The sequence below is a fragment of the Symsagittifera roscoffensis genome, chromosome 1, assembly GCF_963678635.1.
Source record: "Symsagittifera roscoffensis chromosome 1, txSymRosc1.1, whole genome shotgun sequence".
Lineage (NCBI taxonomy): Eukaryota > Metazoa > Xenacoelomorpha > Acoela > Convolutidae > Symsagittifera > Symsagittifera roscoffensis.
This window is the reverse complement of record NC_087062.1, coordinates 20,793,027-20,807,024: the sequence shown is the minus strand read 5'-3', so window position 1 is coordinate 20,807,024 and position 13,998 is coordinate 20,793,027. Positions and strand designations below refer to the sequence as shown.

The following is a 13,998-nucleotide window of genomic DNA, read 5'->3' as shown; positions in this document are numbered from 1 at the left end:
AAGTTCGTGGAGTAAGTTTTAGTTATAATTAGTTTTGTGCCTTTCAGGTTTGAGAATTTTCTTTTGAACTTATCAAAAAAATTTCGAACAACAATCATACATACCAAAAAAGTTTGTGGCGAGTGTCGCTCGCGATTCAAGAGTTTGATATTTTCTGGCTGAAATTTTTGAAGATTGATTTTTTTTTTCATTTACGGGCGTCTTTTTTCTATTGTTATCTTTATTTTGTTGCGATCAAGCATTCTCACCATTTCATTTCAAATTCATATTTGATAAGTTTGATGTAATTTACTAAGTTTCAGTTTTTTTTCAGATTTTCTGCTATTGCTTTTTGTGGCAATTAATTGAATAATTTTTGCGTCATTTTTTTTGAAAATTTCATTTGATCTTCGTCTATAGCCATCAACGAATAGAGCCTTTTCTTATCCCCAATAGGATAATCCTGTAGGATATGCCGGTTGTTTTGTTGCAAGGTTTAAGGAAAGTTTTTGAGTACAGATAAGAGTTTTCGGATCTCGATTTTTCTTATCGTTTCCATATTCTGCGATTGGTTTTTATGCGGGTATCTCACATGATGCAGGGACCGAATAATGTTAGCGTTTTACAGTGTTGATTTATATTAAACGCATTGAGCGAAAAAAAAAAGAAAAATTGGCTTAACGAGGTAAAAAGCAATAAGACCAAATTTTTTTAGAAGCTTATCAGAATTAATATGATTGATTTGTTTGTGAAATTTGGAACCACAATTTTCCGTAAAAACGAATCAACTAAGTGTCAGAAAGGCAAATGCCTGAAATAGGGATCAGTTACAATTCCTAACGTCTGATGACAAAGTAGGCCACCATTTTACTATGAAAGTTCCAATTTCTTGAATTGTAAGCAATTTCAAAACAAAATACAGTTTTCAAAGAATTTGTCCTGGAACTTAGTTTTGCCAAATAAAAGAATCACTTCAGCTTTCAGAAATTTTTCTTTCTTAAATTTTGTTTGACTACACAAAAGAATCAGTTCAAATTTAATGATACGCTCAAAAGCTGGCCCAGTAATTTTCGCGTAAGTTTGAAGCAAAGGAATCGACTCAAAATAGCAGTTTTAACGTAAATTGTGGGTCCGAATTCCACGAAAATTAAAACTTTTTATTTGAACTTTTTTTCCTATTTTTTTGTATTCTTTGTTTTTTTTTGCATGTTCTCAGTTGTGTTTTTAGTTTTGTTTGGCTAGTATAAATGAGCGCTGTCAAAGTATGTGTAAAAACATGGAACGAAGTAAAGCTTAAAAGAAATCGCAAAAATATCAAATAAAGATAATAAAACCATGACATTAAAACCAATATCAACCAGTACAAACTTATCAGATGAAAAAATTTTGAGTTGATGCGTGCTGCGAGTAAAATTACCTGAAAATATTGAGCTGATACGTATTGCGTGTCTAGACAAACAGCTTGTGGAAACGATGTGAAAAAGACCGGGGTTATCGATTCTAAGCGCAAACGCGCGTTATCAGCGAAAGGCAAGAGAGGCTGCATTGCCACAAATCTGTGTTAATAATGCTCGCGGTTTTCTTTGTTCACTTTCCACCGATTAGAAAATTTTTATATGTTAAGACGGTTGGTTCCAAAAGTTTTCGTCATTCAGACTCTCCTCCAGCTTGGGATAAACCCCCATTTTTCGTGGAATATGTCTTTGTGAATGCCGTTTAATGAACGAAATGGTTCAGCGCTCAGATCATCTGTCTGTTTTTCTATGAAACTCTAAAAATTGATTCTGTGAACTTGTTATATCGAGTCATTTCTACAAGCGTCATTACACAGAGTTTGGGCCGGCCGAAAAGACCCATTTAGTTGTGATTTAAAAATTCTGATGAATAATCAATTTTCTTTAATGCTAAGTCAAGCCACGCAGATATGTTTCCATTGCGTTTTCATTCCTGTATGCTGACTTGAAATTTCTGTTTGCATGTTTTCGGCCAACTGATTTTTGATTTTTTTTTGTGGATTTTTGTGGCATTTTTCTCATGTGCTCAATGAAAACCAGTTTTAAGTGTATTTTATCAGGATTTTGTCTAATATATGCAGTTGTCTAATTTTGTCTTAGTATGAATGAATTTTCGTAAACATTTATTGTTTGTAAACTTTTTGATTGGAGTATTAGTGACTAAGTTGATCGCTCTAGTTTTTCCATGACTTTAACAGTTAATAATATGCTGGAAGAGGTGATTAAGTGTCATCATTAATTCTTTTCTTATGCCATAAGATATTTACAACGTGATTGTTTCTTCGTTTAATTAGTTTTTTAAAAAGTTTTGATCGTTTGATGATTTTTTTTTGAATAAGGAATGCTGTAATATAATACCTAGCAACCGCTGTTGCTTTTACTTATGTCAAAGTTTCATGTCAGTTTGATGATTTTTTGGTTGGACCACTTCACGATGTTTTTTTTCTTCACAAAGTGATTTCGACTACCTAAAAGAAAGCTCGCTGGGGGAAAAGTATCGTATGATATCAAACCCCTTTCAGCCCTAATTTGAATTTCAAGAAAAATGTATATTGAAAAAGTGCAAATTTTGAGAAAAATTTTGGTCTGTTTTTTTTTTGCCAAAATTTAATGGCACAACTCAATTTTGATGATACTAATTTAATTCTACTGCTATTCGTACGTCATTGAAGCTGTTTTACTTTCCATACATCAGTTTTTAACCGAATTTGGTCGCCTTCTGCGAGAAACAAAGAAGACTATCGTGATTGCTACAAATTGTGTGACCAGGCAAAAAAAATTATTGCGGATTCAAAATAAGGGTATCATTGGGGAAAACAATTCGAAAGTTAGGAATTTTTTTTATGATTTAGAAGACTTTGAAAACTATATTGCTTATGATTGCAAGCTTGATGAATTGATATGAACAAACAAAGAAGATTCAGCTTCTATCAATCTGCTTGATTTGAAAAATTCTGTTTTTTTTTTAGTTGAAACTACTGAAAATGTCAAATTAATGAATTCTATTTATTAAGAGTTCGAAAGCTGAGAAGATGTTGATGGAAATAACAACACATTTTTGAAATTTTCGTCCCCTGTAAATTAGAACATTTATCCATTCTTTTCGATAAAGGTTGAATAAAAGGTTTTGCGAGATTCTTTCAAAAGTTCGTTGCCTCTGCATTAATGATTGACTACTTGTTTTTGGCATTAAAGCATTAGTTGGATGTTTGCTGACTATAGATGCCTAACGGTTTTTCAAACAAGACCAAACAGTGTTAATGAATGAAGTGCTTTCAAAAATTTCCACATGATTAGAAGTAAACCGATTGAGTACAATATATCGAACCCTCTTTTGTACGATTTAATTCTTTTTAATCCAAAAACAGAATAAATTGAGTAGCTGAAGCGTTTTATGTGAAATATCAAGGGTTACATTTAGTTAATCGAATGAAATTTCAAAAGCAAATGTAAATTTTTGCAACCTTTTCAAAATTAATCGGATTTTAACGCTCATCAAATTATTTATGCCTCAGACAGACACTACTTTTCAAGACATTGTAGTTGCTTTTAGTGTTCTCATTTACTTCTGCTGTTTGCCATTTTACTAGCGTTGACTTCTTAGATTTTCTCTTTTTATGTATTTTTTTTTCGCTTAAAAACTTACTTTGTTCTGCTCAAATGATTTCGGTTTATTTTTTATCGGCTTAGTGACCTAATTTTGAGACGTTTCAGGGAGAACATAATTTTAATGCGTACCTCTAGAGCGCACAAAATGCTAAACATCTTAATAGAAATTATAGCTAATATTTTTCATGACAATCATTTTTTTCAGCTTGTTTTTTTCTTTTTTCGACTTGATAGCTTTCGGCTTCTTTTATATCGGCTTAATGGCCTCATATGGCGTTTTTGGAGGAGCGAGAAAAAGTCGATGGGTGCTTGTCTGTGTTTTATAGACCCAGGGCTTAAAAAATTCTAATTAGTCTCAAATGTTTTGAATTTTTTCGGCGTTTAGTTTTTCCATCTTTTGCGGCTTGATAGGTTTCGGCTTCTATTGTATCGGCTTAGTGGCCGTATATTTTCGTTTCACGAGAAAATAAAGATTTTTTTGTGTGTGTTTTGAAGGTGAGGGTGACTTATTATTTTTTTATAATTCCTAAGTTTTTTCGGCTTTAAGGGTTTCTGCTCAGATATTTTCGGCTGTTACAGCTTGGTAATTTTTCAAATTCTTATTTCACATTCTATGGTCCTGGCATATTTTAGTTCATAACTAGCCGTGTTCATTTTGATCGATCCAGGTTTTTGAATTAGATTTTTTCCTACGGCTTTCTTGTTTTGTATCGCAAAGGGCACGAAGCTCAGCTTGGCATCTGTTTAATGAGTGTAATTTCGAAGTTAAAGTCATAATGTTACGAATTTTAGAATATATACCTGTAAATTTTTGAAGCCTTAAAATGCTGTTTAATTTTAAAAATAAGTTCATCTTTTTCAAATAATCAACCAAATTGAAAAAAAAAATCTGAAAAAAATAAACGTTTTCAATTTTTCCCCTCATTTTTGAGCGTTTTGCTTTAAATCAATGTGGTTGAAACATTCTGTGCTACACTCACAGCAACCGGATATCCCTTTTTATTTAAGTACACGTATTTTCCGATTTGATAACCTCCAGTAAATTGTGCTCAAAGTTCGAAAGATTGAGAGTAACAGCATTTTCTGTTTCCTGAAGTTCATTTATATTTTTACCACGATATATTGGCTGTGTTCAGTTTTCCGATGAGTTACTACGATCAAATAGTGCGTTCAATGTAATTAAAAAGTTGGGCCTCAGGAACCGAATCAACCATGCTCGAGAAAGAGGTTGAGCGAAAAATTTCTTAATAATCAATCAGTTCAATGAATTGTTTCGCCTTTTGCATATGAACGTATTTCAGAAAAAAAAAGAATAAGAGCTTTCGTCTCGGAATTTTAAAACTACGATAATCACGATGATGTATGTCTATACCGTGAAGCGTTTAAATCAAAGTTTTTAAGCTAAATAAAAGTATCATTTTTTATCATCTAGAAGTCACCGGCAATTTTAAACTATCATTAGCTAATTAAAACATTGGTATTTATATTGTTCAAAAAAAGTTTCGAATGTCAAAAATTATTGAATTTCAAAAGTTTGAAAGAGTACAATTTTCAAGGGATGTTTGATATGCGTTTTAACAGGTCAGAGAAAATTCTGAAGACAGAGAAAGCAGCCCAGCCGGCGCAGAGTTTGACACTGTAACCAAAGTCTCGCCTCATTATCAAAAACAGAAGAATGATGATAGCAGCGCGACCTTCGATCCATCCAAGCTTTCTCAGTCAGACGCAGAATTGTTCGTGAAAATATTAAATCATGCAAAAACTGAAAAAATGGACCATTTGCATTAATTTTTGGTTTGATTTAGGCTCAAATCCTTGTTGTTGGATGCAAAGAAAAAGGAGGAAAAAGAAATTGCGTCGAAAGCAGAAAAAACTAAAAGCATTGCCCAGGTTTATTTTTTTTTCAAACATTTTTGTATCGCCGCTTAATATTGAGATGTGGCTAATCAATGATATTTAACATAGCAGCTTCCATTTCCGCCACCGCATATGATGCCACCGGGAGGCGCCGCCGGTTTGTGGCCTGGAAATCCGGCAGCTGCTGCAATGCATTTGAATCAACTTTTGATGCCAAGCATGCTTCCGCTACCCATTCCACCAGCCGTGTCCTCAGCAGGCGCTGCAGTGAGCAAAGGATCTGCAGCTGGGTCATCGGATACCTTGTTGGGAGTCCCGTTTCTGAAGCCAATGTCTGAAAAAGAGTTCTACGCAAGACAGAAGCAACTGTCAAAGAAAAGTGGAGAGACTAACATCAAACGACTGGAGGCAAAGTCAGTCCTTTTTCATCTACAACACGATACGTCCAATAGTCTTTTTACGCTTGCGATTAACAAGCGTTATTCAATCGGAATCTACTCTCAAGTTTTTTAAGATTTTCCCAGTTTGCTTAACAAAATCATGCCCGCCTTTTGCCATATGACGGATTTTTTTTGCTCCAAGCAACTTGTTGTTGCAGGTGTTTTTGATTTTTCCTGTAATTTTTAATTTACTAGACCTGACTTCGTACATATTCCTTTTTAAAAAAAAAAAAGCTTTGTTCGGCCTACATGGTTTGGGCTTTGGTTTTATTCCATCCCATTTAAGGTGAACATGATTTTCACATTTTAAAGATTAAAGTAACAAAATTGTTGTCATGAAAACAAAATTGTTGTCATGAAAACTTTGATCTGTCAAATTCTGAAACTAAAACAATTTCATCCTTGTGTGTTTCAAAGAAGGTTCGTAAAAATTATGTTCACATTTTTACGAACCTTCTTTGAAACACACAAGGATGAAATTGTTTTAGTTTCAGAATTTGACAGATCAAAGTTTTCATGACAACAATTTTGTTTTCGGCTCACCGGATAATCAACCAAGTTTTGTCGGCTCACTTGCCGCTCGATAAATGTTTTAAATTTTTTTTTACGAATCGACTGTATTGCTGGACGTGTTTTCCTCAAATTGAACATCATTTGAGTCAAAACATGAAATTTTTGCTTTTGGGTATTTTTTATATTACTTTTTTTGGGTATTTTCCATTTTTGTTTACTTTGCGGCTTTTTTTATTTCATTTTTTAAAGTCGATGAACGTGTCATGATGGGGCTAATGGCAGGGGCTAATGGCAAAAGTTTTTTTTTCAATTTTGACCCAATTTTGGTTTTGAGGGGAAAATTTGCCATTAGAACAAATTTTTATCGTCACTACATAAGGTTACGTAGTTGAATTATGCATTTTCTTTTTACTGATCTGGCCGGCCCTTTTTTAACTTTCTGGTACTTCGGTTTACTGACCTACCACCTACATTTAGGCTACTCGAGAAGCAATTACAACAATTAGTATCCAGCGATGACTCGTCTCGAGGTGCACGCAAGATGAAGAAACTTGCGAGACGACGTAGGTCTCCATCGCCGAGAAAGTCCCGCCCAGAGAAGCGGGCGCACAGGGAGAAGTCCCGAGAAAGAAGGCCTTTCCAGCCAAAACATGGTTGGCCAGCAGACGACAAGCGCCGAGGAGAGTACAAAAGGTACGAACCGTATCCTCCACAGTCAAAGAAGCATAGGAAACAGAGTAGGTCAAGAAGTGGTTCTAGAACATTCTCAAAAAGTCCTAAAACCCGATCGCCGTCTCCGAGGGGCTTGAAGAAACCGAGAGCAGCGAAGTCGCCATCTTTGACCGAGTAAGCTTTAAGTTAACTTTCTGTCAAACTTTTGACGGAAAGTCAAACGTTTCTGAAGAAAATTGATTAAGCTGGAGTAACATAATTTGTTCTTTAGAATATCTGATCCCTTAGAAGCAGTACTAAAAAGTGCCAGACAAAAGGTGGAGGAAATGGAGACGTCTTCAAAGGTAATCATTAGTTTTTAGTGTCACTTTGGAAGCTAGTGCAAAAAGGTTGAGATACAGCACAAAAACATTGTTATGGCCTTTTTTTACGAAGTGAGCGGGAAGGAACTATCGCGAGACCTGGGGATTTTCTAACAAGAAACTTTCAATCGCGATTCGGATTCTCAAAAGAAATTGTTAAAATATTGTCTCAGTGTGGAGTAATTTCATTTTTCAGAGTAATTTACTGCGGGGAGAGAGAATGAGAAATCCGTTTTGGCTATCTGTTAAACAATTCTCTAGCTATAGTAGATATGGCTACCGTATTATTAAGAGTCGATGAGCGCAGTGAAGACTCTAATATAGGTCTTGGTGATTTGAAAAAAAAATTTTCATGAAAAAATCGTAAAATTAGTTCATGCTCAAATTTGATTTTTGCGGTTTAAAGTATGATATCATTTTAAATTTAGTCCATTTCCTTCGTTAAAGGGAAGGCAAACACCACTATTCGACAGGAAAAAAATGTAAAAGTCACGAAAAACGTGAACTATACCAATTGATCCTGTTTTCTCAATTTGAGTTAAGATAATCAAAAACGTCCCAATCTTAAATTAATCTTGAAATTCTTTGAACTTTAAGACCATATAATTTTATTTTGAAATTCGACAGTTTTTTTCCTGTCCCTTTCTACTGATTGACTATTTTCTAACTGTGTTGGCTATGTTTTTAGTTGACAACCTTATTCTATGCTCCTCTTTTGGTCGAAAAATGTTAGAAATGATCGAACGGTTTTTAAACAAGTAAAGAAAACTGCTTGGCAAATGTTACCTTTGGTGGGAATGTTCTGTGCAACTGATACAACAACATTGTAATTTCGTCATTGTAATTGTACTTTTTCCACATATAGCCTTTTCACTCTAATTAAGTAAGGGTCTAGCTTTTCTTCCGATAACACAGTCTGATTATTTCTAATTAATTTAGGCTGGGAAAAAGAAGCTAGAAGAAGGCGAGCTGGAATCCCCGATTGTGAAACAAAGGCGCATAAAAGAGCCTCGTGCAAAATCAAAAGAACGCCGCCGCAGTCTTTCGCCAAAATCGGCCTCAAACGAGTCTAATGACGAATCAAAAACAATAGAAAATGTGACTGAAGAAAAGGGTGAAAAGTTAGACGTGGTTTCTTCGTTTAGCGAGATAAATAAAGTGAAAAGTGACGCTAAGAAAGGTGAAAATTGTACGAGACCAGAGGGCCAATCAGAATCGAGTAAACCGACGACTCCTACCTTAGATGAAAAACCAGAGGAAGCAGAACCTGTTGACTTTTCACTTCTGGCTTCTGTTGATTTGATGAAATTTGACTCGGAGGAAGATCGAAAAGTAGCAGAGAAGTTTCTGAAGGAGGCTCAGATTAAGATTTTGGAGCACAGGAAGAAAGCGTTGATAGCTAAACAGGGGTCAAGTTCAAGAGATCGAACGCCTGAAGCGTTAGAGATTCAGGAAGAAAAGAAAGATGCTGAGAAGGGCAATGAAAAAGAAAACGTTTCTCGAGAATTGAAGGAAATTATGGTACCAGAAGCTGAAAGTGTCGTAATTGAGGAAACAAAGTCGAAGAAGAAAAAAGATAAAAAGAAAGACAAAGAGAACGCTCTGGGGTTAGTTCAGTACGGGTCTGAAGAAAGTGAAAATGAAATTGATCAGGCTAAAAAGGAGTCAAAGGGAAAAGAGCATACATCTGTAATCAAAAAGACTCCCAAGAAAAGCAGACATTCAGATATTGAAGGGAAAACACCCGATAAATCAAGTAAATTGAGTTATGGAAAAGAGAACGAAGTTCTGACAGAAAAGTCTCCAATTGAAAAACCCTCAAAAGTTTCCATTTTGAAAGCTAAGTTGGAGAAAATAGAAGCAAAGTCAGCTGAGAAAGTTTTTGCTAATGAGACTACAAATAACGAAGGAGTTAATGATTCCGAAAGCGTGAAGTCGGCTCACGATGCTGCATCGCATCCGAGTGACTATGACCATCCACAGTTATCTGCTGAAGAAGAATTCATACCTGGAGAAAACGACGGAATCGATGATGACGAGCAAAATAATTCAGAGGAGAAGAGGAGTTCCCAGTCGCCCTCAAAAAAGAAGAAACGACTCAGAGTCGAGCCTCCGCCGATGGTCAGTAAGACCTCGGATCGAGTGGAATCGTCAGCTGCTGATTCAGAGACGGAAGGGGGAGGTCAAAGTCAAGATAAAAAGAAGTCGAAGAAGGAAAAGAAGTCTAAAGAAAAGAAGAAAATGAAGGAGAGAAATGCGACGAGTCCGACTGCAGAAGAGAGTGTTGGGAAAAAGGAGTTGAAGACTAAGAAGAAGAAAAAGAAGAAGAACAAAGAAGGTTAGAAGCATTTCGAGCTCGTATTATTGGAAAAGATCGAAGTATTTCGAAGTTTGTAAGCATTCTACCTTGAACCCATTTTTAAAGACATCATAATTTATACGGATTGTAATATTACCTCTGTGTAAAAAATATATTTTTCAAAACTTGTTTTTTCTACAGATAAAGAATCCAAGAAAGAAAGGCAACGAAGAAGTTCCAGCAGTGATGCCGCTTCAAGGGAGCCAGTCTCAAGTGACCCAGAAGACGGACCCTCACCTGCGTACGATAAAGATGAAAAGTACAGTGTCGAGAGCAGGTCGCCCTCGGCCAAACGCAGGAAGGCGGACAAGATAGTGAGACGTCGCTCGGAAGATCGACAGTACTCGGTGGAACGAAAGATCAAAAACAAGGAGAGGGACCGATACGTTTATAGAGACGAAGAAAAAAAAGGTTTGTTTTATCAAAGACCTATACGCTCAAGCAAATTGAAAACGTGACTTACTTTTTAAAGTTGCTTAGCCAGCTGGAGTTGTTGCACCAGAAATAGAAATTTTTACTAGCTGTAAGTTATCTTTGGTATGAATGTTCGACAGTATGGGTAATCTAAGGTGTTTTTTATTCTCAAGACTTAATGCTAATGGCATGTGATTTGACCAGGTGCAGTTTCGTCAGCAGTCATCACTCACACCCGGCGGCATAAATCTGACAAGTACAGAAGATCCCACTCATCTGACCGTGTAGGCGACGGGAGGGGAAGAGAAAGGGACGAAGTGTACGAGTCAGTGGGGGGCAATGGGAGCAGAAAAGAGCGCGTGAGAAAGGAGAGAGACAGAGATAGTAGGAGTGAGTCGAGATCCGTCTCCAGGAGTCGCAGTCCCTACGAGAAGAGGAGTCCATCAAAGAAAGACAAGGTTCAATTTTATGATTGCCCTATAACAATAGTACTGTCGTATAACAGTATGAGGATTGAATATACTTGAGAAAAACGTTTCGCGGCCATTTCCAACATTGCAAAAGTACTTCTATAATTGAAAAATGTGGACCAAATACAACTATAAGTTGATATTCAGGTGATTCAAGTTATCAGCATATCATGAAACGTCCACCCAGTCTGCTTTTAGGCTAGAAATTGAAATCATGTATTTTTTTTATTACAGCGGAGAGCTCCAGAACAAGTCTCGCCCACCAAAAGCAAAGTTACCGCTTTGATGCCGGACGAGCAACTGCCGCCTAAGAGTAGAGGGAGCAAGAAGGTTTCGAGGCGAGATGACTCGGATGATGAACGAGACGAGAGACGGGGTAGAGGAGACCACAAGAAAAGAAGAACAGACAGTCCGGCTCCACAGAGGAACAACAACCATACTTCTCACTACTCCGAAATCAGTAAGCAAATATTCAAGTTCCAGTGCATGTTATGTATTGTTAATGCCAAATTGTTAACAGGCAATAAGCATCTCAAAATTGAAATACATTAGATTTGCAGGGATAATTTTGAAAGAAAACGTTTTTTATACACTTGTTTAAAAAACATGCAACAGGTTCTTTGCTCAAGAATACCGTTGATCAATGTGTAAACACTCCAATGTGTAAATTTGAACGTAGTTATTTAACCTAAAACTGCTTATTTTGACGTCGGATGTCTCTTCATCACTGATTTCTACACGCGAAAACCGTGTTCAAAAAACAAATTAACCTAAAATGCTGTTTTTACCAATTACACCTTTAAAGGGTTTTACCAATTAAATTACTAAAGGTCACAGATATTGTCAAAAATTTGCCATTAACTGTAAAGAAGGAGTGCTTACACATTGATTCACGGTATTCTTGACCAAAGAACCTGTTGCATGTTTTTCAAACAAGGGTATAAAAATGTTTTCTTCCGAAATTTTCCCTGCAAATCTTATGTATTTCAATTTTGAGATGCTTATTGCCTGTTAACTTAAAACATCATTTTTATTTAAAAAAACTATATAAAAACTGCATATTCTAAAATTTTTCATATGCACTGATATATTTAGGTGGATCTGAGTCAGATGGTGCTTCATATAAAAGCAGATCCATATCATCTCCAGACCAACAGACAAGACGGCACCACCGGCGGGACAGAGGAGAACGAAAATCCAGTCACAGTCGCCGACCGCACGATAGATCCGACTACCCTTCGAAGCACTCGGGTCGCCCTCGACACGATGACGACGTCTATGTCAGTTCGAGGGCTCCGAGATCACCTGTTAGAGATGCGACTTATCATTCCAAGAAAGACAAACGCAGGAAATGATAATAGAAGCTAAAAACTAATAGCGAACAAAACGAAACTTAACGAAACGGCCTAGTAATTGCTGAAATCTTCGATAATATTTGCTATTTCAAAAAGTATAAATTATGCTTTCTTACGTGTTAGTTGTTTGATTTTTGTCCTTATTTTCTGCAGAATTTATTATTTTCTTTTACTGTAATTGAAATTCGGATTTTGCTTAACTGTTTCCTTTTACTATAATACAGAACATCTTTTTGAAAAATTAATTTAAAACAAAAAAAAATATTATTGGTTTTAAGAAAAGTATACGATCTTAGTTTGCGTCATTAACAAGAATATTGAATAAAACTATAATACTAGCAAGTTCAGGTTAATTCACTTTTTGTTGTAATCTTGATTTTTTCCATGAGTGAGAATATCTCTGACAGAAGGAAGAAATATGAAAATGAGTGTAGCTCAGCTGAGAAAGTGACGGATCAGCTGTATATTCAAGAATAACAAAATGTTAATAATGAAGTGAACTCAATTCTGAACAAAGTCAGACTAATGATGTTGACCTGGGCCTTAACACTCACTGTTTCTGCACACAAACTGAAATAATCACATTTGAATTGAAAAAGCTGCCGAAAAACTTGGTTTCTTTTTGTTTTCAGGTACTTCGTTCAATTAAGTTTTATATATACCCTTTAGATAAGTGTTTTCTCTTTTTTAGTTAAGTTCATGGCTAATTTGTCAATCATAAATTTTTCTCGAAAATGAGAAAGCTTCAATTTAAGAAACTTCTTTGTGGTCTTAGGTTTCCTTGAGTTCTTTTACGTTTTTCTAACTTTGTTGCCTATGGTGAAGTTGAAAGTCGAATTATATCAGTTGGAATTTATTAGCACAGCCTTAGCAGTTCGTAACGAATCAAGTGTTTCTCTGGTCAGGTCTTTTGGCTCCGAATGGTCTTTCGGCTCATTCAATATGATATGTTCATTACACTTGCAATAAGCAAGGGTTTTGCAATCGGGTACTGGACTTTTTTCCCGTAAACAACTCTGTCCACAGGACTTATTGGACTCCTGACGTTACCTTGGTTCATAAGTAGTTCAAGTTTTGTAGTGTTGTCTCTTGCTCACTTAGCCTGGTAGTAACGAATAAGCTTGGGACGGCAAGGCCCTGGGTTTGAATCTGACCAGGACCAATTTTTTTCAAAAGGTTAATTTTCCGGTTCGAACAAATTTCGGCCGATGATTTTTCTGCTCATGTTTTGTCGGCCAAGTTGCAACAAATAAAGTTGTTCATTTTTTAGCCTTAAACAATTTTCACTGCAGTAGCTTTTGACATTTTAAAAATCAGGCCGAATTGAAGTTTGCTTTTGACATTGTTTCTAATTTTATCAGCGCGATTTAGTAAAAGTTCACTTTTTTCCCTGTTGTTTGTTTTTTTTATGGGCCTATTAATTTCCGGTGGAATTAATATCGAATTTGTGGCCTTTTTTGCGTTGTTACGACCGGTAAAGGTGTTTGTGCGCGTGTATGTGCTCTGAGGGGAAAAGGTACTGAACATTTTAATAAGTTAAGAATTTCTACATAGGTATTTTCGGATGTGTTAATTTTGACTTAGTAGTTAAAAATTCAAATTCAATCAACCATCCGGCGCATCCAGCTAGAAGTAAAACAACAGCTTGAGACTGCAAAAGTCTGCAATTTGAATCCGGCGGGCCTAATTTTTGCAAACTAGAGTTTGTGCTTTTTCGGACTATCTTCTGTCTGTTTATTTTGGTCGGCTTGGTTCCCGTAACTCGGTGGCTCAGCTTTATTCCAAGTTCCTGTTCCCCGATGCTTGAGAAGACAAAACCCGGTAGTTCGATTTCAGTTGAAACTTGACTGTTTTACCCGCAAACAGTTCTCCATACACATTTCTGCTTCAATTCTGCTGTCAAGCTCAATTTCTTTACACTTGCGAGCTATTATTAGCATTAGTACGACTGTGA

The 13,998-nt window shown here is 36.0% G+C and overlaps 1 protein-coding gene across 2 annotated transcripts in view; it reads left to right on the top strand.

The window, feature by feature from the left end:
* The window catches only part of LOC134841252 (E3 ubiquitin-protein ligase RBBP6-like), a 52,883-nt gene extending 40,618 nt beyond the window's left edge, over positions 1-12,265 (top strand). The window contains exons 11-20 of one of the 2 annotated variants that reach the window (XM_063857121.1): positions 5,184-5,335; positions 5,408-5,492; positions 5,571-5,872; positions 6,890-7,258; positions 7,356-7,428; positions 8,386-9,784; positions 9,947-10,216; positions 10,424-10,677; positions 10,924-11,149; positions 11,785-12,265. In XM_063857121.1, the coding sequence (XP_063713191.1) occupies positions 5,184-5,335; positions 5,408-5,492; positions 5,571-5,872; positions 6,890-7,258; positions 7,356-7,428; positions 8,386-9,784; positions 9,947-10,216; positions 10,424-10,677; positions 10,924-11,149; positions 11,785-12,044 (3,390 nt within the window). In that variant the 3' untranslated portion in view covers positions 12,045-12,265. Of the gene's footprint in view, positions 1-5,183; positions 5,336-5,407; positions 5,493-5,567; positions 5,873-6,889; positions 7,259-7,355; positions 7,429-8,385; positions 9,785-9,946; positions 10,217-10,423; positions 10,678-10,923; positions 11,150-11,784 lie in introns of both variants that reach the window. The other variant, XM_063857111.1, reaches the window with a different exon arrangement.
* Positions 12,266-13,998: the final 1,733 nt, after the last annotated feature.